This window comes from Globicephala melas, chromosome 20, assembly GCF_963455315.2.
Source record: "Globicephala melas chromosome 20, mGloMel1.2, whole genome shotgun sequence".
In the NCBI taxonomy this organism is placed as follows: domain Eukaryota; kingdom Metazoa; phylum Chordata; class Mammalia; order Artiodactyla; family Delphinidae; genus Globicephala; species Globicephala melas.
Window position 1 is genome coordinate 26,003,134 of NC_083333.1, and position 26,806 is coordinate 26,029,939.

General features: G+C 49.6%; 1 protein-coding gene across 16 annotated transcripts in view; it reads right to left on the minus strand.

Annotated features, from left to right (window-relative positions):
- SLC39A11 (solute carrier family 39 member 11) overlaps positions 1 to 26,806 on the minus strand; it is a 411,490-nt gene that overhangs the window by 78,491 nt on the left and 306,193 nt on the right. For 14 of the 16 annotated variants that reach the window (XM_060291082.2, XM_060291079.2, XM_060291072.2 and 11 more), the window contains one exon: positions 1,418 to 1,492. The exons of the other annotated variants lie outside the window; for them this stretch is intronic. In XM_060291082.2, the coding sequence (XP_060147065.1) occupies positions 1,418 to 1,492 (75 nt within the window). The remainder of the gene's footprint in view (positions 1 to 1,417; positions 1,493 to 26,806) is intronic. 16 annotated transcript variants of the gene reach the window in all.

Here is a 26,806-nt window from a genome sequence, read left to right on the forward strand (position 1 = left end):
AAACATCAGGTGCGATGGGCAGCAGCCGGGGTGACATCTGCCAGGAACGTGATATAGGAGGCGCAGAGCATCTCTTGGGAACAGGTCTGTTCACACACACACACACACACACACACAAAATTCACACACGTGTAGACGGAAATAGACTGAGAAGACGGCCTAAGTACATGGGAACAAAAGTCTGACTCAGTTGTTTTAAATGTTAGAACACTGGAGCACACTTTCACAAGCCTGCCTTATTATATATACACAACACCTTGATGGTTTGTCATACAGAAACTCAGATCTGGTCTCTCTGATCAGGGACAGCGAGCTTAGGACCACACACACACACACACACACACACACACACACACACACACACCCTGAGGGAGGAGAAAGAACCAGCCCTGGGGGCTGGTTTCAAATACCTGCTGGGGTCATGGTTGAAAAACAAGAAAGGTCTCTGACTTTGTCTGGAAATAAGTTACAGGAAACCTTTGCAAGTAAAGTGTTAATAAAGAGAAGGATGAAAGGCAGATTGCAAAGGATGAAAGAGGAGCAGGAAATAAAAAAGTGGGGGCAGTGGGGTAACAGAGGGAAGCAGATGGGCGAAGAAGCTAGAAGGAAAGTTAGGACCAAACCCACCAGGATGAAGAAGCAACAGTACTTGCAGACATAGGGGACACTGTCGTGAACCCAGTGGGGGTCAGCGTTCTAAAAAGAAGGCTGAGATTTAAAAGTGCTTCACTCATTAAACCCAAAAGCTTTCACACAGCAAAGGAAACCATCAACAAAATGAAAAGACAACCTACTGAACGGGAGAAAATGTTTGCAAATGATACGACTGACAAGGGGTCGATATCCAAACTACATCAACGGCCCACACAACTCAACATTCAAGAAACAAACACGACTGAAAAACGGGCAGAAGACCTGAACAGACATTTTCCAAGGAAGACGAACAGAAGGCCAACAGGCACGTGAAAAGATGCTCTACATCGCTAATCATCAGATTAGCAAAGCCTGACCTTCCATAGGGACCCAGGAGGCCGTGGATATGCTGCTCCCCCGAAGCAGTGGTGTTTGCCGCCTTGACCTCATTTCCTTAGACCCACTGCAGGCCTTCCCCCCATCCCTGCTCAAACACAACCCTCCTCTACAACTACAGACAGACAACCAGAACGCCCGCAAAGTTCCAGCCTCCCCGGTATCTGTTTCTCATTATTTCCTGTTCATTATTGCTTGCTGCAGCTCTTCTGACTTTTAGGGACCACCTAGACTGTTGCCTGTTTGGGATGAGGAAACAGGCTTTGACCTCCAGCAGATAAGGGTTTGGTCTTTCTAGAGGTTCTCTCCCTGGACTGTGGTTTTCAGGCGGCTGCTGCGGGGTGGAAGTGGGGACAGTCATAGCCGCATCTCCAGGGAGAGGACGTACCTGTGGAAAGGCTTTCCATGTGACTTAAATTCTCATCCATGAACCCTCCAGTCTCCTCCCCATCTTCTTCCCTTCCTACGAAAGGAAAACCAAGGTCCTAGATCAATGTTTTCCAAATGGAGCTGCACAGAGCACCAGTAACAACGGAAGAGGGTTCTTTTATTTTTTTTTTTTTGGAATTTTATTTATTTTTGTATACAGCAGGTTCCTATTATCCATTTTATACATGTTAGTGTATACATGTCAATCCCAATGTCCTAATTCATCCCACTACCACCCCCCCCACCCCGCCACCATCTGATATAACTGCTATTTAATTGTTGCTCCCCCCCCCCACCCGGAACTATAAAACAGCAATCTCATATGGTCCAACCTAATGAGTTCTGGAAACCCTATATTCAGAATCCACATGAACACTTTAAAGGCTCGAAGAATTCCCCACAGTGAAGAAACCTGTACAGCTTTGTTTTCCAAATGTATCTGACAACAGAACCCTTTTATTAGATAACACCTGTTAACATCTTTGCAGAACCTGTGTTTTGTGGGACTTGTTTTTCAGAAAACACTGCCTGGGAGAATTCAAAAAAACTAAGAGCTTTCAAAGCTGGTCTCAAACCCGGCTCCCCCCATCACATCATTGTATTTGAATAAAAGGAAATTCACTCTTCCGTGTGTCTTACTCATTTATCCAACTCACAGGACTTATGGAGTGTTCACTCCATCCATATCAGGCATCTGCTTAGAATTGTGGATGCACTGAAACACGAGTGTTCCAGCCAAGGAAGCAGCCCTCTAAGCAGGAATGACCAGCTTGGCTTGCAGGAGTCAGTGAGGACTGCATGGAAGAAGCGATTTTTGAATCGAGGTTTTGTGGAATTTTCCAGAAAAGAAAGCTGGTGGTCAGTGCCCCGTGCGGTGAGGCAGCCCCAGCTCACCTGGCCACACCCAGTTCTGTTCTCAAAGCCTGTGTCCCAGGAGCCCAGATCACCTTGTTAGGGGAACCACGGACTGAAACCAGCCGCCCAGCCAGGCACGACAGTAACCACTTGCATGAGTTCTCGTACAACAGGACGTCCTGGTAAGGAACTCGGAACTAACAAGCTACCACCAACCGGAAGAATTCGGGAAAAGTCAAAAGGGGAGAGGAGACGCCAGTCCGTATGTCCTACCAACCTCCCAGAATCCTTCCCGCTGGAATCCACCTCGGCTGAGCGACGCACGCGCCACCAGGAAGGACCCTGCGTCAGCGTGATTGGCCAGAGCCAACCCGGAAACTAACCCCATCACCATAAAACCCGAGACTGCGAGCCACGTGGCAGAGCAGTTCTCCTGGGTTCCCTTACCCCGCTGGCTCTCCACCCGGGCGCCTCTTCCCATTAAAGTCTCTTGCTTTGTCCGCACGTGTGTCTGTCTCCTCGGACAATTCATTTCCCAGTGTTAGACAAGAGCCCGCTCTAGGGCCCTGGAAGGGGTCCCCCTTCCTGCAACAACCTGGTAAACGTGATTATTCGTCAGCTGCTTCCACTGCCTTGTTATCCCCCATCTCCCTTGATAATAGTTTACTCCATTTCTTTTGGATCCAATGCTTCGCCATATGTTCATATGTCCCTCCCAAAGGGAGGCCCGGGGCCGCTAACCACTGGCCTCTTTCCCAAGACCCTTCCCCCCTCTGACTCCTTGTCTGTCTCTGAGCCTCGTCACACATCTGGCCAAGGATGTCCCAGGCGGCTGAGTGAGGGGCCATCATGATGGCTGACCTTTTCAGGGGGTGGGAGACGGAAAGTGGGGTCACAGAAACTGTGGCTCACAGAAAGGGGAGAGTGCAGGGGGAGCCGTGTGCTGCGCTGTCCCCCTTGGTTTGCAAGCCCTGGGCCTTCACAGTAGCAAAGCAGTGGTGAAACGAAGGTAAAACTCTTCTGCACTTGCCCGGGGCAAAGGGCATTTCTACAGTTTAGAATGATGTCCACGCCATTCCCACCCCCCCCCCCCCGCCCCAAGTTTCCCTTGATTCATCCGTAACGGTAACTGAAGTGGACCCCTGGCGTGGGTCTGTCTCATGAACAAGAAGAGCCTAAGTGGCCTCACCAGTGAGACAGCGCATGGACCACTGGGTCTGGACAGAGTGATGGGGACGCAGACGTAAGCTGGCCTGTCACCCGACTCGTGTTGCCAGATCAGGAGTTTGGATCTGATCCTGCATCTGGCAGCAGCTGTATTACACATCTGCAATTTGTAGCCCAGCAATAAGAGGAAGAGTGAATAAAGGCAGGTGTGGGAGAGGGCGGTCAGCCACCACATTCTGCAGACCTACCACAAAGGGTCATGCGTCCAGTGATGGTGGAATCAGGTCAGTCTGACTGGAGGTACCCGCCACTGACGTGCCACTCTGGGGAGCTGGGCTGGCCAGGGTGCTTCCCTTTCCAGTGAAGTCCCAGCAATCTGTCCCCGCAGCCACACACTTTTAAAAACAGGTCAATCGCAAGCCGTCTGTTTTTCAAGCTGGTAATGACATATTTGTCAGTTTCATCTTTATCTTTATGTTCTAAGAGAGACAAAGAGAGATAAAGATTTCATCTTTATCTTTGCGTTCTCTCCCCCAAAGAGAGATTTTTTTAAAATGTTCTCTCATCTGACTCAGAGCTTGGCCCAGCGCTGGCAGCGAGATAACAAAGTTTTCATCAGCCGCTGGAGCTCAGACAGCACTGCAGCTGTCCGCCTGTGCGGGCTTCTCCGCAGTTGGCAGCCAGAGTGTGGACAGGAATCACGAAGCCCCTGGGAGCTCCTCTTGGAAAAAGAGGCCACGGGGTGTTGTGGTGGAATGTGAGATGCAAATCTAGGAGTGAAGGTGGTGCCCAACGGCCTGAGGTCATTTACCAGTGGAGTGTCCTTCCATGAATTAACCCAGGGGCCTCCGCGCCAGACCTGGGAGGGTAGTATAATACCTACCCCACAAGGCTGAGGTGAGGGTCCAGGGAGATGGGGTGCATGAGAGGTTTCCCCAACAATAAAGCAGGCCGAAACCATTGTCCTATGTTCAGCGGCCATAAAGGTGGAAGGACAATTAGTCTCGAAGGAACCATAGCCCAAAAGGGGGTCTGATCATAGCCTTATCCCTCACTGGGTGGAGGAAAACCTAGTAATTTAGTCATTTTAAATGTGTTTTCCTGGTAAAGGTAGAATTTTCCAGTCATGGATCCGCTTATCTTCTAGAAAAAGGGGAAAAGAAATCACTCATTCTTTTATAGTCATGTTGACCAACGGCCAGAGACGCTGCCCCAGCCTGCATCCATCCCAGACGGGCACCTCGTTTTGCCACCTGTGAAACTGGGGTGAAGGTGCTCTGTCATTACCTTTCCTGTCTAAAGGTAAAGACAGACTGATGAATATCTAGGCGATGGTGCCCGTGTACCACAGACCCAGGGGTCGGCTTGGCCACGGGAGGTTCAGTCCTTCGCCTCCACGCACTTAAGGATGGACTCAGGTAGGGCAGCGTTGGGTGTCACAGGGGTAACTGGCACACAAGGCTGTCTTAGCTGTTCCTTCCATGCGCATCATAATCGACTAACACTTCCTGAGAGCCTCCTTCTACACCAAACAACTGAAGCCAACAGAACATTGTTATGACTACTATTATTGAGGTGAAATTCACACAACATACAAGCCACCATTCTCAAGTGTACCGTTCAGAAGCGTTTTGTGCCTTCGCCACCATGCTGTGTAACCACCACTTCTATCTGGTTCTAAAACGCTTTCATCACCCCGAAAGAAAACCCCATATACAATAAGCAGTCACCCTCCTTCCCCTCAGCCCAGCCCCTGACGGCCACCAGGCTGCTTTCTGCATCTATGGGTTTGCCCATTCCGGATATTTCATAGGAATGGGATCATACAATACAATACAAAACAAAACCAAAAGAACACCTTTTGTATCTAGCTTCTTTGATAACGTTTTCGAGGTTTCATCCCTGTTGCAGCATTCAGCAGCACTTCTTTTTATGGCTGAGTCATATTCCATTGTGTGGGTAGATAATGGATGAAACCCATGTTTTGTTTATCCATCATCCACGGAGGGACGTTGGTTTCCACCCCTGGGCTCTTGTGAATCGTGCTAGGGACATTCATGTGCGACCGTCTGTTTGAGCACCTGTTTTCAATTCTTTGTGATATATACTTAGGAGCGGAATTGTTGGGTCAGTGGCACCTTTTGAAAGCACAGATTTCAGCATCGTTCTCCTCTACTTTAAACCCCCTAATGCTTTCCCTCCGCACTTAGGAAGATGTAAAAATGGAAAGCTGTTCTACCCGGCCTTGTCCATCTCACCCTGTGTTCTCTCCGTAGTCCAGCTTCCTGGACTTTGCAAATAGTCACGCTTCCTCCTACCTCGGGACCTCTGGACCATTGCTTCCTCTGGTTGGTGGCTCTTCCTCTCTCCACTCTGCCTGCCTAGTTAACACCTACTTGGCTCTCAGATCTCAGTTTTCATACAACTTCCTCAGAGAACCTTCCTGAGCCCCCAGAGCCAGGTCAGGCACGCCCACTCCATGCCCCCAGGGCACCTTCCACTTGCCCTTTGCTACAGCTTGAATTGCATGTCTATTGCCAAGTATTTCTTTTGCTGATTTGCTCAGTAAGTATTTATCCAGCGCCCACACTGGGCTGGAGACTGCTCTAGGTACTTAGAGGCAGCAATGAATAAAACAGTCTCTGCCCTTTCGGAGTCTACTTTTTTGTAGAGGAAACAGAGAAGACTAGATAAACAAAGGGATCGAATGTAAGGTCAGGTATCGGTTAAATACCATAAAGAAAAGTAATCCTGGAGTGGGGAGACTACGCCACAGGGAGCTACTTTCAATGGGATCATCATGGGAGCCTCAAAGAAGAGGGGCTTGTTTAAGCACCCGTCACCCCCGCAGACTATGAGCTCTGGGTAAGGGGCGCCTGTGTCTGTTTCATTTCCCATCATGTGAGTCCCCAGCATCAAGGCAACTGCTTAGCACATAACAGGATAAATGGACAAATGATTTCAACTCCGCCTTCAAGGAGCCCTAGCGCCCTCTGGCTCTGTGGGCATCCCTGGTAGCCTGGAGGAACCCCAGAGTCTCCCAACCACTGACCCAGGCAGGAACTAGCGAGCAGCTTTCTCCACCTCTCTCACCCCCAGACCTGCGGACTCCAGCCTCCCCACCCCTCCTGGCTTCTCTAGTGCTGGCATATGGCAAAACCCCTGGTGCAGCTGGATCCCGGGCAGCCTCTGAGAGATGACCAGGTGTGAGCCAGCAGGGATCGCACTTGGATTCTGGACTCAGTTTCTCAAACACCTTCCCCCACCCCCTGGCCCAGGCACCCTTCATTGCTTATCACCCCCCCACCCCCACCCCCACCGCCCAAATGGTCTGGAGTTCACACTATTAGCCAGTGGCTCTGACTCCGAAAAAAAAAAAAAACCCTTAATACCAGGTGGTAAGATCCTGGAGCCCATGATATTCAACAACTCGTTGCCCTGCCTGGTACGCACCTTCCCAGTGTATCTCTCATCTGAGACACAGCAGAGCAGAGGTTCACGACCTTTAAAAACCCATTAGTTACATACAATGGAATAGTCTTCAGCCTTAAAAAGGAAGGCAATTCTGACACATGCGACATGGATGAATCTCGAAGAGATTACGCGAAATGAAATAATCCAGTCATAAAAGGACAGATACTGTATGATTCCACTTATATGAGGCACCTAGAGCAGTCAGAGTCACAGACTCACAAAGTAGAACGGGGGTTGCCAGGGGGTGTGGGGAGGAGGGAGTGGGGAATTATTATTTAATGGGTACAGGGCTTCAGTTTGGGAAAATGGAGAAGTTCTGGAGATGGATGGTGGTAACAGTTGCACAACAATGTGAATGTACTTAATGCCACAGACCTCACCACTTAAAATGGCTCAAGTGGCAAATTTTATGCTATGTATATTTCGCCACAATGAAAAAGAATACGAGGTGCAGGGGGAAAACTGTGTGCCCTCTTTAGACGTAAAACTACACCATATCCAACATTATTGGGAAATTTCATACAAATCAGCGCCTTGATTAACAAACCTCTAAGGACATAGGAAGGAGACCTGCTTTATTTCCAAATATCACCCCCAAACCTTGATCTTTGTGGAGAATCACTTTATAGGTAGGCTAGGCTGCTGATGAAAACTGCGGGCGCACCGGGGACGGGAGGAACGTGTCCTTAAGGCCTCAGCAATCCCTGACAGGACTGAGCACCGTTCAACACGGATGTGTTGTTGAATAAACCACTCAGCAAATTCATCAGGGTGTTAGGACGCCAGTCCAGATACTCGGATCTCTAGGTACATTATCCTTCCACTAAACTGCAGTGACCCTCAAGGTACTTGAGATGATGGACCAGGAGCTCGAAAACCAAAGGTGAGTTCTCAGATCTGGCCACTAACAAGGCAGCGGTGGTGGTGGATTAAACACGTCATTCTGGCTCTTAGCTTTTCAGTTTCCTTATCTGCCGAAGGATGGTGGAAAACATACGCAGTGTGTTCCTGGGATGCCAATTCTCTTGGGAAGCAGTCGGCTCCGCACATAACTAGCTGTCTTTCAATCAGAATTCAGCACTAGGGCTGCTGGACAGCACCTCGCCATCGATTCTTGATGACCACTCGTCCTCCCTCTAACTCCAGGTTTCCCAACCCCAAGGTGTGCTCATTCTCCTGCTTCCTCCTGAGGAAGCCTCGGCAAACACACCCAGAGCCCGTACCCCAATTACAGATGAGTAATAGACACCAACGTGGGGAAAAAGAAAGGCAGAGACAATCCATTCCATCTCTAGAGATTATCGCCTGTCCTAGGTTGACCAACTGTGGTGGCCATGAAAATGCATCCTTCAGCTCTCCTGCTGCGGGGAGCACAGTGCCTCCAGCTGCTGCCCCTCAGAATCCAACACCACATCCCCCTGCCCCCAGCCACTCCCAGCCAATGACTGGTCATGGTGGGGGGACGCAGTACAGGACAGGAGTTTTTTTTTTTTAGGACAGGAGACTTCCTAGAGGATGCCTTTGGCTCAGTGACCTCCCCCACATTGTCCTGACTGAAACGTTCTTGGAACTGTGCCCTGGTTGAAGGCTCTTCATCCCCAGCCCTCCTTCCTTCTCCCTCTCCTTTCACAGGTGCCAGGCTTGCATCAAAGGCTGAAGGCTCTCCCTGCCACCTCCTGCTTCCACCTCTAATCTCTTCTTGGTACCTTCGTCTTGGACGACCTGAGCTGATACGCATCACATTGTCAAAAGAGGGAAATACCCCATAAATGCCCCGCAGAACAGCATATGCATTTGGAAGAGCAGCAAAAAAAACGCCTTAAACTTTTCCAGACCTTACAGTTTCCATTTTAATAAGTGTGTATTAAGCCCCTGCTGACGGCAAACATGTGCACATCCCACACTCACAAGGCAGGCTGGCTTTCTCGTCCCCATTTTGCACATGAGTAAACTGCAAGAGACTGTGATAAATGTATAAGCTGCTTATAATTAATGATGATAAAAATAATAGTCAACATAATTTAACATTTACTGCACACCAGGTGCTGTTTAATACCTTTTATGTTCTGCTCGTTAAAAAAAAAAAAAAATCCCGGAAACAGCCCTACACTTCAGGGAAGGACGGAGAGTGAGAGCACAGATGTGTACTGAGATCCACTAGTGCGCCACCCTTCAGAGGAGGTGCCCTGGAGGAGGAATGCGGAATCATGACATCCCTGGCCCTGCAGGCCCCCCTCGCAGGCTGCCTCCACCCCCCGCAAATCAGCCTCGCCCTGACGACACAGCCTCCGAGTTGAGTCCCACGGCCTGACGGATTATCTTTGAAGCTTCCTGCAGCCGCCTCTGGTTTCACGCGAGGCACCGCCAGTGAGAAGACAGGACAATGGATAATCAAGCCCACGGCTCAGATTCCTCATAAAACAAGACGGTGCTGTAACGCACCCATCAGCCGTGGCCAAGGCGAAATGCAAAATGAGAAAACAACACATGTGTGATTTACAGAAAGAACAATTTTTCTCTTTTAGATGTCAAATAGTCAAGGAAAAGGTAACGTCTCACACCACGTTAATTTTTTAAGTGCAATAAACTGGTCATCAGAAAAAGAAACGGTGGGTTACTCCCCGATACCCTCACCTGAATTGCTGTTATCCTTCCACCCCACTAAGGGCAGTCTTTGGGGTTCCCATCCTTCAGGCCATACTTGTTCCTTCCCCATTACACCCGAGTACTCTGTTCCCTTACTGACACATCCAAGTTCAAGACCTTCCAGGTTTCCAGCCCACCGGTACCCCCAAGGTTTAGCACAGTGACATACACCTCTGCCCTCTACTTTTCTCGATCCGTTTTTTTACATATGATATCCCCTCCCCTACCAGGTCTCAAAGCTGCCTGGAGTTGGGGACCACAGCTCTGCCTTAAGCATCTCCTGTACCTCCAGGGCTCTGGTAGCCAGACGGTGAGTGTTCAAAGCCACATGCAGAATGACAGACCCTGCTCAAGAAAATGCTGTCTGTGGTTCCGGTGAAGGGAAGAAATGAATAAGGGAACCCAGTCCCCACTTGGCAGGACTCAGCCGGGAGGAGAGACAGAGAAAGAAGGTAAGTGGGACGAGCTGCAGAAGTCCTAAGTTCAGGCTGGTGTTCTGTCACCCTCACTGCAGACGGGCTGCCCATAGCATGGGGCGTGGCTCGTGACGGGTGAACGAATGAATGAAACAAATGAGTGAAATGGATAGAAGGCGCGATCAAAAGAACAGAGAAGGGGAAAAGGAAAGGGAGAGGAACACACAGATATTCTTGGATCCGGAAGAGCTGGCTGGAGAAACTTTGCTTTGGCACAAACTGTCCTGAAATGCACTGGAAGAGAGGCATGCTTCAGCCCGCGGCTGGTTTGCTGCTTTGAGATGCATCTGCTATAGACAGGGAGAGACCATCTTCCTCTACCACCCACGCACGGCCCCCGCAGTGTGGCCGAAAGCACAGGTTGTGACCTGGCACGAGGCTGACCTCCACAACCGCTATAAGAGGACCTGAACAACTTAACCATCGCTGACCTGTCGACCTGGAAAACACTTCGGGCTTAACCATGAACTAGGTAGACACTTCTTCAAGGAGGGGTGCAGGGGCTGGAGGCCACAACACCGACCTTCCCTAGTGTTTCTGAACTGGTAGGAGCAGTTTGGCCCACAGACAGAGCCTGCAGCGCGAGGCACGGGTATTTCCTATCAGCCTGGCTGTGTAATTAAAAAGCCAAAGAGCAAGGGGTGACGTCAACCAGGCCAGAAGTACCAGTGGGGACAGCTTTGAAATCCACACTGCCTGGGCTTCCAACCGCTCTGGGCCACATGTCTCTCTCGGGCTGCGAGACGTCACGGCATCATTCTTGGTTTCTGTGGTTCTCTGTATCCTCACGCCGCACGGTGACTTGGTCCGTGGAAATGCAGGCACTCAAGTTGTCCGCAACTGTGGGACAACAGCACGAAATCTCTCTCTTTTTGCTCCACTGACTTATGCCTGGCTCCTGAGAAACTGATTACTTGGGGGAGCTCGTGGCGGCTCGCCTTCCCTCCCCAGAAGCGCTTGGTGATGACTTTAGGTAGTGAAAGCACTAGTTTCCAGGCAACCAAATAACAGGTCTTCCATTCCAGCTCTTTGTTTTGCAAAATCAAAACAGAGCAGCAGGTAATTAAATTGGCCAAGGCGACATCTCCCTGGAATAGCCTGAGACCGCTAAGATCCTGCTAAGACCCCTTTTCACCAAATAAAGGAAAACAGACTAGCCTGCCCGTGACTTGAGGGGACTCCCAATCTTGCATTAACTGGGGGTGTCAATGGGCCCTAAGAATCCAATCACCCAGGTAGTAACCCAATCAACGGCTGACAAATAGGCCATTTCTGTGCCCCGTTCTTTTTTTTTTTTAATAAATTTATTTATTTTATATATTTATTTTTGGTTGTGTTGGGTCTTCGCTGCTGTGTACGGACCCTCTCCAGTTGTGGCGAGCGGGGGCTACTCCCCGTTGCAGCGCGGGCCTCTCACTACGGTGGCTTCTCCTGCTGCGGAGCACGGGTTCCAGGCGCACAGGCCTCAGCAGTTGTGGCTCACGGGCTCTAGAGCCCAGGCTCAGTAGTTGTGGCACACGGGCTCTAGAGCCCAGGCTCAGTAGTTGTGGTGCACAGGCCCACCTGCTCTGCAGCATGTGGGATATCCTCCCCGACCAGGGCTCAAACCCGTGTCCCCTGCACTGGCAGGCGACTCCCAACCACCGCACCCCCACGGAAGCCCCCGTGCCCCGTTCTTTACTGAAAAAATTAAAAAGCTTCTTTGAAAAGGAAACAGTGGCCTCTGGTCTGAACATTCCCCCGTCTGCCTGAATCTAGCCGCATGCATCTGCCACTCAGGCTAGATTGCTTCATTCTTCTTTCTGAGCCAAGGTCAGGGGGACATCTCATTTGCCCAAGACGACCTGGAGCTCAGAAAATGACGTCTTCGTCCTCTCCTCCCTTCTCTTCCTCTCCACGAGGCTCAGGCATTGAGACCTCGCCCCTCTGTTCTGTTTCACGCCGGATGTACCATCTTCCGATCCGTGCCTGTCTACCTTTCAGGCACTCATTGTCAAGGGAGTAATGGAGCCTGGCTACGCAGCAGGAGAAAGGCAAAAAGCTCTGCCTAATGCTGTGACTACTCACGTCTCCCAGCACCCCAGCCCTTTTCTCTGCTCCACTTTCTTTCCACAGCCCACTTGCCATCCCTGAGACCCTTCGCTGGGGAGCTCACCGCAACTAGCACCTTCGCCCTGTCTCTGTAACCGCTTCTGTGGTTCTAAGCCTGGAGCACTGCTAAAGACTCCAGACCCTTGCAGCCCAGTCTCCAGGCAGCTGGGGTGCCCCCCTGGGGACACTCCTCCCGTCTGGTCCTTAGATGGGCTGCATCTGAATCATCTGTGGTCCGCCTCAAAAATATGCGCTATGGAGTCAGTGAAACACAAAAGGGCCAGGGAAGCTATACTTGTGACGAGCGTGCCAGACTGATCCTAGCCCTGTCTACTGGAGTCACTGGGGAACCAGGTCCAGGGCACAACTAGATGGGGTTAAAGGAGCTCTCACAGCTGACCCAGCGGGAAGATCTATACCCTAACAGAAGCCTCCAGGAGACAAAGTCTTTCCTAAGGGATTGCACCTTCTAAGACCATCATGGCGGCACTGGACCTATAACATCAACTGATTACCTGGGAGCAGCCGCAGGAAGCCAGGCTACAAGGTCGCAGCTCATTTCAAGGGGTGGAACCTCAAGTCTCATCACACAGGAATCACCCTGCCCTGAGCTCAGGGCCAGACTCTGCCTTAAGGCGTGTTTTCAGGTCTGCCTTGAAGGACCAAGCGAAGTCCCTTGTCTGGAGCTGGGCCAGAAACGAAGGAGAAGATTTTAACCCTTGCTCTTCAGCTGCTGAGGCAAGGTTGGTGCTCGCTGGCTCCACATTTATGCACTTAATTTCTGAACGACCATGGATATCCGCACAGAACTCCTCCACCAGGCCTTCCCCAGGTCCCCTGCGGCGCTGAGTTATTTATGAAGCCTTCTTTTCCAGGCAGATCCCACAGAGCTGCCACAGGTTACGTCTCCTTGGATCAGGCTCATCCGGGAAGAACTGGGAAATGCAGATGGGCAAGACGCCCCTGCTTGGGCGAGATGGGATTACAAGCAGTAAGACCGGGACGCGCGTGTGCAAGTGCCAGACGGCAGAGTGGAGTCACACACCTCCCCCACCCCGGGGTGTCCACCTGGTGCCCATGCTGGACAGACGCTGGGATCCTGCAGGGACCCAGAGCCACTGCCTCCGTTCTTTCTCCCCCCCACGAACGCCCACTGCACCTGACACTTAGCAAATGCAAAGCATCCTGGGATCACGCAGGGCAGGCATTAAGCAAAACCTAGAGGCAGGTTATTGATTTCAAAGAAGATGTCATCCATTCCATCCTACAGGTGCCAAACTTGTGGTGGTCCAGAGAGGTGAAGTCACCGGCCAGGGTAACGACCTGTCCACGTAAAGCACGGATTCTGCCTCTCACCTGGTCACCACCTGCCACAAGTCCAGGAGTCCAGGGCCCGGGCTTTGAAGCTGACGTTTATGGTTCATCGCTACGTGACCTTTCCCAGCTGCTCTCGTCTCATCTGTCATATGGGGCTGTCTGGCCTGCCTATCTCTGGGGGGCCGTGGGGGTCAGCTGAGGTCAAGTGTGGACCTGCTTTGTGCGTTGAATCCCTCAAATCACACTCGGCTTCAGTACTTATTTATTTATATTTTTTTATGTGCATTTCTATTTTCTTTTTTTCAACATCTTTATTGGAGTATAACTGCTTTACAATGGTGTGTTAGTTTCTGCTTTATAACAAAGTGAATCAGTTATACATACACACATGTTCCCATATCTCTTCCCTCCCTATCCCACCCCTCTAGGTGGTCACAAACCACCGAGCTCATCTCCCTGTGCTACGTGGCTGCTTCCCACTAGCTATCCACTTTACACTTGGTAGTGTATATATGTCCATGCCACTCTCTCACCTCGTCACAGCCTCCCCCTCCCCCTCCCCCTATCCTCAAGTCCATGCTCTAGTAGGTCTGTGTCTTTATTCCCATCTTACCCCTAGGTTCTTCACGACTTTTTTTTTTTTCTTAGATTCCATATATATGTGTTAGCGTACGGTATTTGTTTTTCTCTTTCTGACTGGCTTTAGTATTTAAATAAGACATAAAACGACAACAGTTTTCCTCTCGGGAAACTGTAAATCACTCCAGGGAATAGGGTACTAGGTTGAACAGGGTCCCCCCCAAACTCATGTTCATCCTGAACCTCAGAATATGATCTTACTTAGAAACGGGGTCTTTGCAGATGTAATTATTTAAGATGAGGTCTTACTGGATTAAGGTGAGTCCTAAATCCAATGACTGGTGTCCTTCTAAGACGAGAAAATAGAGACCCACAGACACAGAGAGAAGGCCGTGTGTACACGGAGGTAGAGGTGGGAGCGACGCGTCTACCAGCCGAGGAACGTCAAGGATTGCCAGCAGCCACCAGAAAGCTAGAAGAATCCAAGATGGCCCCTAGAGCTTCAGAGGAAGCAGAGCCCTACCACCACCTGGATTTCAGTCTCCTAGACTCGGAAGTGTGAGAGAATAAACTTGGGTTGCTTGTAAGGCACCCGGTTTGTGGTATTTGGTTATAGCAGCCCTAGGAAATTAATACAAAGAGTCATGGAAGTTTTTGCGATAAGCGCTGTGCTTTAAGTACATCTGCTCATTCATCCTTACGAGGGGGTGGTACTGGACCACCATTTCACAGAGAGGGCCACGAGGGCTTAGAAAGGCGACGGAACTCGGCCAAGTTCACATGGGTCTATGGAGACAGCAGGACTCACGACCTGATCAGCCAGCCTTGGTCTCAGCCATTGGACCACACTGCCAGCAGGGCTGCTCCTGTCTTCTCACCGCAGGCCACTGTGATCAGCGCACAGGCCCCGATGGAGAGAAACAGTTACTCAGAACCTCTGGGGAGCCGCGGTTTAGTTAGATTGCCATTCCCACAGCGGCATTTCACAGGTGTTATCCATTCCATCCTGCAGGTGCCAAGCCTGCGGAGTTCCAGAGAGGTGAAGTCAGCTCTAACAATCTAACATGGCTTTTCCTATAGCTGAGGGCCCATCCTTAAGCACGGAGATTTTCCTTCATTTTGATAGAAGTCGTTCTCAAAAAACAACTCATCTTCCTGCATCCTTAATTTAACTGAATTCCGTTTCTGCGTTGATGACTCAGAATCAGCTCAGAAACATTCATTACAGTGTGAGGACAAGAGACATGATGGCCTCAGACATCTGGAGGTAGGAGGGGATGTCAGTCCTCATTAGAGCCACCCAGCTGGTCTGCTGATGGAGGTGGCATCTGCATGAGTGACATGTGGTCAATTTTATGTCCCAGTCATGGTTGTTAGGGCATTTGCGTTCTTATCTCCTGCTTGTCAGGAGGCCTGCACAGAGCTAGTCCTTTCTCTTTCACATTTATTTAGTCTTTCTTCCTCATCTAATGAAGGTTTGGGGAGCAGATAACCAAATTTCTTAGAGTTGGTCAGAGACTAAGGAGAAGTAGTATTCTGGACTAAAGCACTCTTTTTTTTTTTTTCCCCAGTAGAAGTATAGTTGACTTATAATATTTTGATAGTTTCAGATGTACAGCAAAGTGATTCAGTTATATAAATATAATAAATATATATATATATGTTCTTCTTCAGATTCTTTTCCATTATAGGTTATTAACAAGATATTGAATATAGTTCCGTGTGCTATACAGTAGGTCCTTGTTGTTTATCTATTTTATATATAGTAGTGTGTATCTGTTACTCCCCAAATTCTTAATTTAGTCCCCCCTTTCCCCTTTAGTAACCATACGTCTGTTTTCTATGTTTGTGAGTCTGTTTCCGTTTTGTAAATAAGTACATTTGCATTATTTTTTAGATTCCATATATAAGTGACATCATATGGTATTTGTCTTTCTTTGTCTGGCTTACTTCACTTAGTAAGATGATCTCTAGGTCCACCCATGTTGCTGCAAATGGCAAAATTTCATTCTTTTTATGGTTGAGTAGTATTCCATTGTATATACAGACCACATCTTCTTTATCCATGTGTCTGTCAATGGACCCCGAGCTATTTACAACAGCTAAGCATGGAACACTGGGGTGCATGTATCTTTTCGAATTAGAGTTTTCATCCTTTCCAGATACATGCCCGTTCTTTTGTGCATCAAATCCATAAGCTTCGGGATTTTTCTCATCTTTCTCTTGGAATGCAGAGCCTCTTACCCCTGATTTCCTGTTACCCGGTTGCATTCTCCATGAAACAGCTTTTTACCATCCTACCCCAACACTGCTGAACTGCAGAAGCACCCGGTTTCTGGGGCTGGGAGTGAATTAATGAGTTATAACAGGCTGCCAGCATGCACACGAGCACGCACACGCGCGCGCGCGTGCGCACACACACACACACACACACGTCCACCTAGTGTTCATCTATTTTTTTCTCCAATTGGCAGGATGGTCTTCAGAAGGCATTTAGGGGGCCGGCTTAGAGAGCCCCCCAAGGATCCTGGGACATAAGAGGTAACTCCTGGCTGGCTTCTGCTTCTCCAGCACGAGCCCTTAAGAGCTAGTTCATCTGACTGGACCACAGCATCACTCCACTCACCGTAGCTGCTGAGGAAAGGAATGCCACCAACACCCCACCCTCACCCACTCAACACTGTCACGGCAGCATCTCAGGTTTAAGAGGAAATACACACCTCCCGGTCTCTACTTTCATTTGCTGCGTTCCTGCTGAAATACGTGATCCCCAGACCGTGTGTGCTTACTTACACGCAGTCCGTGGTGAGGAACATCATCAAACTCAGAACTGCCTTTAGACCAGGGCCATCAGGCTCGCTTATGGCCCCGCAATGACGAGGGGGCTCCTGTCTGGGTCTCCGGCAGCCGCGCCCCTCCTGACAGGGCAAGGAGTCTAAGGGGCCCAGGAAGCACGTCTACCTGTAGCCCACACAGCCTTCTATTCCGAGTGTGCGGCATCAGGGGTTCTTTTCCCGATGACCCTGGACCCACTTCCAAGGCCAGCACGGACTTTCTCGTGGTGATAAAGCGTTGACCAGCCCCCGGCCTGTGCAGCCAAGGCCCACCAAGTGGCCAAGGTGACACAGGGCTAAACCTTACGGTCTCTGTTTCCACGCGAACATTTTGTGGATTCAAGCATGACGGGAAAAACATGTAAAAGGGAGTAGGAACTCTGAGTGGACCAGTGCTGTTCACTTAGGATGAAAAGGGCAGTATTCGATCTGTGGGAATTTATTACATGTCTCCTACACGCCCGGCACAGTATGAGGTGCCGCAGGGGTACAGAAATGTTTCCGGACTTTACAAGTTCATCCTTCCACACGGACCGGAACTGTTCTTTCCTTTTGATCTCTTCTCTGTATGAGATCAGCAACCTTTTTCTTTTTTTCTTTAACACATTTCCTTTTTTTAAATAAATTTTTAGTGGAGTATAGTTGCTTTATAATGTTGTGTTCGTTTCTGCTGTACAGCAAAGTGAATCAGCTATGCGTATCCATATATCCCCTCTTGCTTGGATTCCCTTTCCATTTAGGTCACCACAGAGCATTGAGCAAAATATTGCCTAAATTAATTTCTTTCTATCCCACACTCATCATCTCAGCCCAAGCTCTTATCACCAGGCTGGTTTGACACCTTCAGTTTCTCCTCTTTTCTGTGCTTCACCTATAACGCCATCACCAAAGTAAACATTCTCTGTAACAAGGTTCGGAAATCTGCATGCATTTCCCACTGTCGCGCTGCTTCCTGAACCCGCCCTTCTCATCCTCTGTTCCATCACCTCCCCCTCCACCATAAGCCAAGAAAATCCACTTCAGAGAATCCCTTTCCCCACAAACTTCCGAGGACAGATGAAACTCCACCCTCTGACTCCCACCTCCTCGGAAATGCTTTGAAGTTTCCATCACTTTGTTTTATTTCCTTTTGTTTTAAATAGCTATAGAACAACTACATTTACTTATTTCACACAGGTTGAGTTTTGGTACTTTGCAGTGTTTGAGAATTCGGTCCAGTTAATCTAAGTTCTCAAATTTGTGAGCACAAAGTTGCCTGTAGTATTTCCTTAACATTCTTTTACTAGCTGCAGGTAGTGACATCTCCTGTTTCACTCCTAATATTAGAGATTTGTGTCTTTTTTTCTTCTTTCTCTAGGTCCCTAAGGTTCTTTTTTTTTAAATACAGCAGGTTCTTACTAGTTATCCATTTTATACATATTAGTATATAGATGTCAATCACAATCTCCCAATTTATCACACCACCATCCCCCCCATTTTCCTTTTTAATCCAACCTTATGTTGGGGGTAGGGCGGAAGTGGAGCTCATATTACCAGTATTTTTGAAGGAAAAAAAAGCATATCCAGGACACTTGTTTTTAAAGAACAGACGTGCAGTACATTTGGCCCTGGGAAGATACTTCAGACTTTCCATCCATCACCACTGGGGGGAAGGGAGGAGAATCTAAACATTCTATTTCTAGAAAAACTGTCCCGCATTGTAGTGGGTTGAACTGTGTCCCTCCCCAAAAATATACGTCCAAGTCCTAAGCCCCTGTACCTGTGAATATGACCTTATTTGGAAAAGGGTTCTTGGCAGGTATAATTAAGGTCAGGATCTCAGCTGAGGATGGACCTTAAATCCAATGGCAGGTCCCTGTAAGTGTAGAGACGGGGAAACAGGCAGAGATACACAGAGGAGGAGAGAGTGTGAAGATGGAGACAGAGACTGGGGTGATGTGTCCATAAGGTAAGCAAAGCCAAGAATGCCAGCAGCCACCGCAGGCCGGGAGAAAGGCACGGATGAGATTCCCCCTCAGAGCCTCCGGGGAACCGACCTCATCAACACCTTGATTTTGGACATTTTGCCTCCAGAACTGTGAGCCGTGAAACCAGCCGTTGTGTGGTGCTGTGTTACTGAAAACTAACACACCTGGCGGAGCCCCTTGACACACACTTTCTAGGGACAGAATCTGAAGCTGCCACTTTGCTAGGCGGGGAAGACAGCGGGGTCGAGGAAGACGTCAAAAGAGCCAGCGCCTCACCCCCCGACTGTCATGAAGGCTGTCACTGAAATTTCCACTTGTTCATTTGAATATGAAGGGGTCCCGGTAACACAGATGGATGACAGGGTCACAACCCATCAACGCGGCAAAACAGAGCTCGAGTAAAAGAACAGAGCTGCAGACTGACCCCTGCCCACCCCGCAGACTCCCCAGACATCCGCCTTCATGGGACGGGTCCTGATGTGAGCCCGTCCTCTTCCTCCCCTACAGGTCATCTTCGTTCCCAAATTAACCACTCTACTACTGTTAACTACATAGAAAGCTCAAGTGACTCATCTTTGCCTTTTCAGCCTCCAAAGCGATCTGTCACCCAGGACTGTCCGTTCCTCCAAAAGGCCTCTCAGGTTCCCTCGTTCCTCCGTTTACCCATCAGAGCCCCGGCCAAGATCCCTGCCACCTGGTTCTGGAACGATCTGAACAGCTTCTCAGCACCCTGCTTTCAGGTTCATCTCTCTAAAGTGACACTCTAGTGGCACCCTTTCCCAGGGACCTGTCACAGCCCCCGGCCTCCTCTCCTCTGTGGGTGTTCAGGCCTGCCTCTGCCCCGAAGACAGCCACTGCTCTGTGAAACCAGACGTTCTTCTCTGTTCCCGTCGGGCTGGCCTTCCCGAGGGCCCCCTCCTAACACGCGCACTCATCCCTATGCCTGCACCTTTGCGTCCACGGCTCTCCTAGCCCTGATGCTCTCCCCCCGCCTCGTCCATAAGAACCTCCACACACCCTCCAAGGTCAAGCTCCCAGTCCCATTTCTCCCCAGTAAGCCGATTCAAAGACAACAAACTAGCAAACAGAACAAAAGGGAAGCAGACTCACAGCTACAGAGAACAAACTAGGGGTTACCACTGGGGAGAGGGAAGGGGGAGGGGCAGTATAGGAGCCGGGGATTAAGAGGTACAAACTATTATGTATAAAGTAAGCTACAAGGATATATGGTACAACACGGGGAATACAGCCAATATTTCATAATAACTATAAACAGAGTATAACCTTTAAAATTTGTGAATCACTAAATCGTACACCTGTAACATACAATACTGCACATCAACTATACTTCAATAAAAAAAAAACAACAAAACTCTAGACGCCTCAATCATCTTGCCGTCGCCAAACTGCCCTAATAGGAACGTAGCATGTCTCACACGCACTTTTATTAACTGACTTACAGATCTCGACTCAGCCCCAGGTAGGACCCAGCGATAGAAAGATGGACCAGAGCCAGTCCCTGCTCAGTAGGAACAGGCAGCCCGAGGGCGGAGGCAAACAGGTAAGCGCACAGGTGCGAGTCAGAGTCATGAGCGCTGGAGTGATGGGAGCCCACGGAGGGGAGCGGGTGACCCTGCTGGGAAGGGCCACGTCCTTCAGTTCAGCTGCATTTCTTCTGTACGTACACCTCCAGGCTGAGCCTCGGGGACCCACAGTGGAATGAGACGTGGGAGCTCAGTGAGGTTAGAGATGTGCCCATCTTGACTCAGAGGTGTCCCCGTTGGCCTGAAGCCTTCATGGAGAAGGTGGCTCTTAAGTTGGGTGTTGGAGGATGTATAGGGGTTTGCCAGGGAGTGAAGAGGGGAAGAACCCTACAAAGAGAGTGAACAGCAGCCTGTGGAGGCTGGCTCTCTCAGAGAGCATGGCCCGTGGGTGGGATGGTGAGGAGGGCAGTGTGGCTGGAGCTGGGGGCTAGGGTGCAATGGCAGGACATGGGGATGGGGCTAAGGCAGTGCTGCGCTGGGAAGGGCCTCCTCTAACTGTGCTCTGGCCTGCCTGATCACCTCACTGGCCCAGGCCTTCCTCCTGAGCTCAAGGTTAGTATATCGAGTTTAAGAGATGGACGTTTGCCCCCAGAGGAGCTACAGGGAGCTCATAATCCAATCCACATTTCCCGCCAGAAGGCCCCAGCTTTCCTCTCGGCCTGGTTCCTGCTCCTGGACTTCCTGTCTCTCTTGAGCCAGAAACAGGGGCTATTCGCAGTTATCCCCTCTTGCCCGTACCAGTCAACGGCCAAGCCCAGTAACTGCTGGCCCTCCCCCAGCAGACATGCCTAACCTACATCATTACTGTGGCAGCCCGAGTCCACGCCCCGGAAATCCATCCTCTCCTCCTTCCACTCTCTCCAGTAACAGAGTCTCAGCTGGGCGCAGGGCCGTCAAGCCAGACACTTTATTTCTAGCCTCCCTCGTAGCTGGAATAAGGCGTATAAACTATCACGACACCAATACCCTTGTAGCTCACACCAGCCACTGTATTTCAGGTCTGTGACAGACACTTCAGCAGTACCCCAGATGACACAGGCGCCGACGAGCCTTTGCTCCGATGACTGCAACTGCCTTCCAACGAGCATTGCACACCTCTAGTTTCCCCTTTCAAATGTGTTTCCCGTGATGCTGCCATAGCGATCTGGGTCAGGTGTACATCGAAGTGGCATTTCCCACTGCCTGCAGGATAAAGGCCCTCTGGCCCCGATTCTAGTCAGACGACAGCCCCTCAGCAAGTCCGAACTGCTGGCAGATGCAGGACGAGCCTGAACATCCTGACACCTGGCAGAACAGCATTCGCTATTCATCGTCCCCACCACCACCCGCCATGGGATGCTCTCCTTCTGTACCTGCTTCCATCCCCCTTTAAGACCCAGCGCAGGTGTCCCACTTCCAGGAGGCCTTCTCTGACCTTCCCTCCCCCCTCCCCCCTCCCCCCCTCCCCCATGCCCTCCTCATAGCTGACTTACCTCCAGGCTAACACCAGTCACACTGTTTTGCAATCATCGGCCAGTCTGGGAGATTCTTTCCTAATGTACAGGGAGCGCATCTAACAAGTCTTTGTAACAAAGTACCCAGGGGAACCCGCTAAACCTTCGTTCAGCTGCTTTCAGCTGGAGGGAAAGTGGCAGAATGGATGGAAGGTAGAAGATGGACGTCGGCATTTACACGGTGATAACAGAGAAGATCTGAACATCAACCAGATACTATACATGAGAGAAAACAGGTCGGGGACATCACGGTTCTTTCTTGGGGAAATGAACTGTCGCGATATTAATGGACATCGAGATTATAGCAAACGATGCAGGCTCAAGTGTTAACATGTGGAGCTTGACGCTTATAGAGCATTCAGGGGAATTGTGAGAGGCAATAAGCAATGTGACCTGCAGCAGAGGAGAGGACTCTGAATGGCATACATTGATTTGGAAGTTATCAACGCACAGAGCGTCTGAAGCCAGGGTGGCAGGGAAAGGTGACCAGGACGCAACAGTGGGTTCAGAGAACTATGGGTCAGATCAAAGGAAACATCCGTTTCTAAAAGGCAGCAGAGGACCGGCCTGCAAAGGGAAGGGAGAGGGGAATAGTCAGAGACAAGAGATGCCCAAGTCAGACGGTGGTGGACTGAAGCATTAACAGGAACCGGAAAAGCAGTCGTTGAGTGTAAATTTCTAAAAGGTTAGGGGCTTTCAATGCCTCTCTGGCCCAACTCAGCCAGTGCGGAAAGGCTTCTGGGGCTCTGGGTCCTTCAGGAGCGCGGGCTGGGCTGTCCCACAATTCAAGTGCTGGTCAAAGAGTTGTGGGAACAGGTGGGGGAGCTCTGGGGAGGGAGGATGAATGAAGCATGCAGAAGTGCTCAGAAGATCAACAAAGCAGAGGAAACACATCCCAGGCGGCGGGTTTGTCACCAGAATGTCAACCTAGCAAAGCATAGTTAGAGACAGAGTATTTTCTAAGGCCTCGACCTACTTCGGAAAAGAAACAAGGAAATAGGATGAGGGCTTGACGGGGATATCATCACTGAGGATAATTCCCTCGTCTTCCTCTCTTCTTTCTTGCCTCTCCCTCTCTCTCTTTTCCCTCTAAGGCTAGAAGAGATGTTTGTAGGCTGAAGGGAAGAAGCCAGACAAGGAGAAAGAATACGGAGAGAGAATAACCGACAAAACTTTAGAGAGAAAGAGAACAAGATTGAGGAAAGACGGCCGGGGAGTGTGTGAGATTACGGAGGCAGCAGCCCCGCAATTCTGGGGCTCCTCCATCTCTGAAGAGGAGAGAAGCTCGAAAGATGGGTTGCGACTTCATTTAAGCTCACAGGTAGAGAGAGCGGAGTGAAGGAACTTCCACCCAGGTGGCCTCACAGTTTTCAGAGAAGTTAGAGGCCACAAGGATCGGAGCTGGGGAAGGTGGAAGGACTTGGTGGGGACTTGAATTTCCTGCTGCTGGAAGGAAGGAAAAGACTGAGGAGAAACAAGTGCTGGGCAAATGGCTTTCTTTTTTTCCATGTGTTTTTCTTGCCCTCCCAGCTGAAAATCAGAAGAGCTTCAAGATTAAGGTATATATGCATCTGAATCTTCCCGGTCCTGTCACACAGAGATGCTGCATGCATTTCACACACAGGTATGCAGAAACACCTTGGGCCAGGAAACTATATTAGCTTGGCTAGAAATGATCTTTCATGCTCAAAAAAAAGCTTCACTGGACTGGTCAAAGGTCCTCCTTCAGACTGCTGAATGTTCATTTGCTTTGGCTCACTGCATGAGATTTTCCCCTCCCGTCTGTGGATCACGATGGGGCAAACGATCAGAAACCTACAGGTGGGTTGCGAGTGGCCTCAAAGGGCTGTGAGCACGTGCTGAGGTCTTGTGGCACAGCCTTGGCTTTTAGTAATTTACTGGATGGGAAAGCAGGCATCAGGGCCTGGGCACCCAGCTGCCATCTGACAGACCCATCACCCTTCCCCATCTACAAACATATGGGGAGCTTCAGTTAAGACTCTGAGTGTGCCAGAGGAGCCAATGGAAAGTTCTATTCTTAGTTAACACTGTAACTACAGATGCCTTTGATCCTGACTCTTCTAGACAATTAGCCTACAGCCTGTGCCAGCCAAAGTTTTCCATTTATCTTCCTGTCTTACTGTAAATAACCCAATTTCAAAGGCAAATGCTCTATCCACCCTCCCACGTATATGCCTTATTTTAGACATCTTGCCTTTCAATCAAGATAGGAAAGGAGTCCTAGATACCAAAATAAGCTGCCCTCCCCATGCCTAAAAATGCTTAGTGCGTGAGAACAGAAGATGTCACGGTGAATTCTGGGGTGTTTTTTTGAGATTAGAGCACCCGGGACATTCCTTGATGACCAGGGGGTATGCACAGCGACTTCCTGATCTGTCTTAGACTCGCCCCCCGTTCTGTTCAGGTAGGAAGTGGGATCTACATCTGGATGGGCGATGAGATTAAGGGATACTGGAGGTAGTGCTACGAGGGATGCTACGGACTGGGGTCCTCGAGGCAGCCTCTAAGCACAGAAGCAATCCCGTGTCTTTAAGACACAGTGCAGGGGACCTGGTATCAGCCCACTGGGACAAACACGCCTCAAGAGGCTCCGAAACAGTACGCCTCCAGCAACCACCACTTGTCACTTTTGAAAGCCCAAGATTTCAAGGCAACCCCCCTTTTAAAAGTTGAAATGTTGGGGTTCCGCACTCGCTTCCCCTTTTCTTGGAGTCCTTCCTTCTGACTATTCAGACTTTCACGACTCAGCCAATGTCTACTGACCCCTGGGGGTAAAGATAATTTTTAAGGCAGCGAAAGTCAAGTAGGACAAGAATCCATCGCTGGTCAGCTAAACTCAACTTCACAGCCACGTTTCTGCCACATCCAAAGTCACCGTGCCCCTCATCCCCTGCCCGTTCTGTCCCCCTCCTGGGATGCACTGTCCACCCGGTTGATTCTTCTCCCTCCCTGGACCCACTCCCTGGACCAGTCCGGTTATCATGTGCCCTGTGGCACCATGTCCCTCTCTGCTGTAGGCAGACCTATCAGGGTTGAAGATTCACATTTACCTGTAAAATTCCTTAATTAATGTCCTTCTCCCCACTGGGCTGCAGCAGGCAGGAACAGCATGTTTTCTTAACCACTGTATCCCCAACACTTGGCACAGTTCAAGTAGCCTTTGATTTATTCATTATTGTTTCCCCAGCATTTAGGGAGTCAAAGAGCCTCCAACTGCATCCTCCGGGCTTGGGAAAGCGAGGTCATTTCCCCACTGATTGGACCCTAATTAGCACCTGAGGTTACTTCCTCCTCACCTCCTGGGTCCCTTAATTAGAAACGTCTTCATCTGGTTCCTTTGCTAGCACCCACCTGCATCAAGCTCTCTCAGTGGCTCTCTTGTCGTTACTTCTTCTGGCTGAATTCATTTTCCCCTGTTCCTGTGCATGAATAGTTTTCTCTAATGACCTCTCTCACCTGAGAATGATACCGCATTCGCATCTGGAGAATTTCTGAAGATTAGTTTGTGCTTATCCACTTTCTTTCACACAGAAGAGAAAAAAAAGTCAAGGAAGTTGACCGACTTCACACAACCAGTTAGCAGTCCCAGTTTGTACTTTCCCTTCCTTAAGTTTTCAGCAATTTTTGCTTCATGGCTTTCTCAAAACCAAATTTTCATTAGGCATGCTTAGTAACCCGCCCCCGGAAAAGGAAATATAAGACTAATACACACAATCTGGGGGGGCGAGGGATACATTAGGAATTTGGGATTAAAATATACACACTACTATATATAACACAGATAACCAACAAGGACCTACTGTATACGCAACATCTTGTAATAACCTGTAATGGAAGAGAATATAAAAAAAGGATATATATTTATATGTATAACGGAATCGCTTTGCTATACACCTGAAACTAACCCAAGAGTGTAAATCAACTATATTTCAATAAAAATTATTTTAAAATAATAAAATAAGCTTGACCTCCCAGCCTGGACTTTTGGATAATTTATGAACAAGATCAAGCTTCATCTTCTATATATGGTCTGGCAAACCTGGAGATGTTTGTGCAGGGAATTTAACATAAATTTGGGTTTCTGGCTTCTCCCAGAGGACAGAAAAGTGAGCTGGGGGAAATCGGGGCTGCGAGGATGCTATGAAAATCAAATCCACTCACCGCCTAGGATTCAAAGATGTATAGTAGCTTCTAGAGTAGGAAGGGAGGCCACTTATCTATGGCTACACGATGGAGGCCTGGGAATAACAAACCGGGCAGAATATTATTTTTCTTTCCCTGTAGATAAGGCATCATTTAGCGTCGAAGTTTCCTGTGCCTGTAGGAGAGCAGACCGGTACATCCAGGACCGCAGGATGGGCTAATCCCAGAGGTTTTCCGACTGCGAGAAAAGATTCCATCCTGGTTGCCCACGGTCAAGTTCTCACAAACGAACACCCGAAGTATACACCAAGCGACCTGGACAAACAGAACCCGGCAAGGAAGCGGGCAGCCCTGCACTACAACAGAACTGCGCTCGCGTATTTTCCTTGGCTGGATGTTCTTTACACCATGGAGAGACCGGAAATCGCATCTCCAAGGAGCGAGACCGTAAGGAGAAAATGCTTCTTTCAACGGAAGCAATGAACTTCTGAAATTCATAGCACGTTTGCATGCGAAGTTCATAGGACGCTGAACAAAGGGAGAAGGGAAGCTAAGAGAAAACAGCTGGACCGAGTCCATAGGGTCACTTAGCCAAGTCAAGGTCAAAACCCCTGACTCGCTCCCTGGTAGATCATCTTCCCACGAAGCTAGTGGTTCTCCAAGTGGGGCCCCCAGATGAGCAGCAGCATCATCACACAGGAACTTGTTAGAAATGCACATTCTTGGGCCCCGTCCCAGACC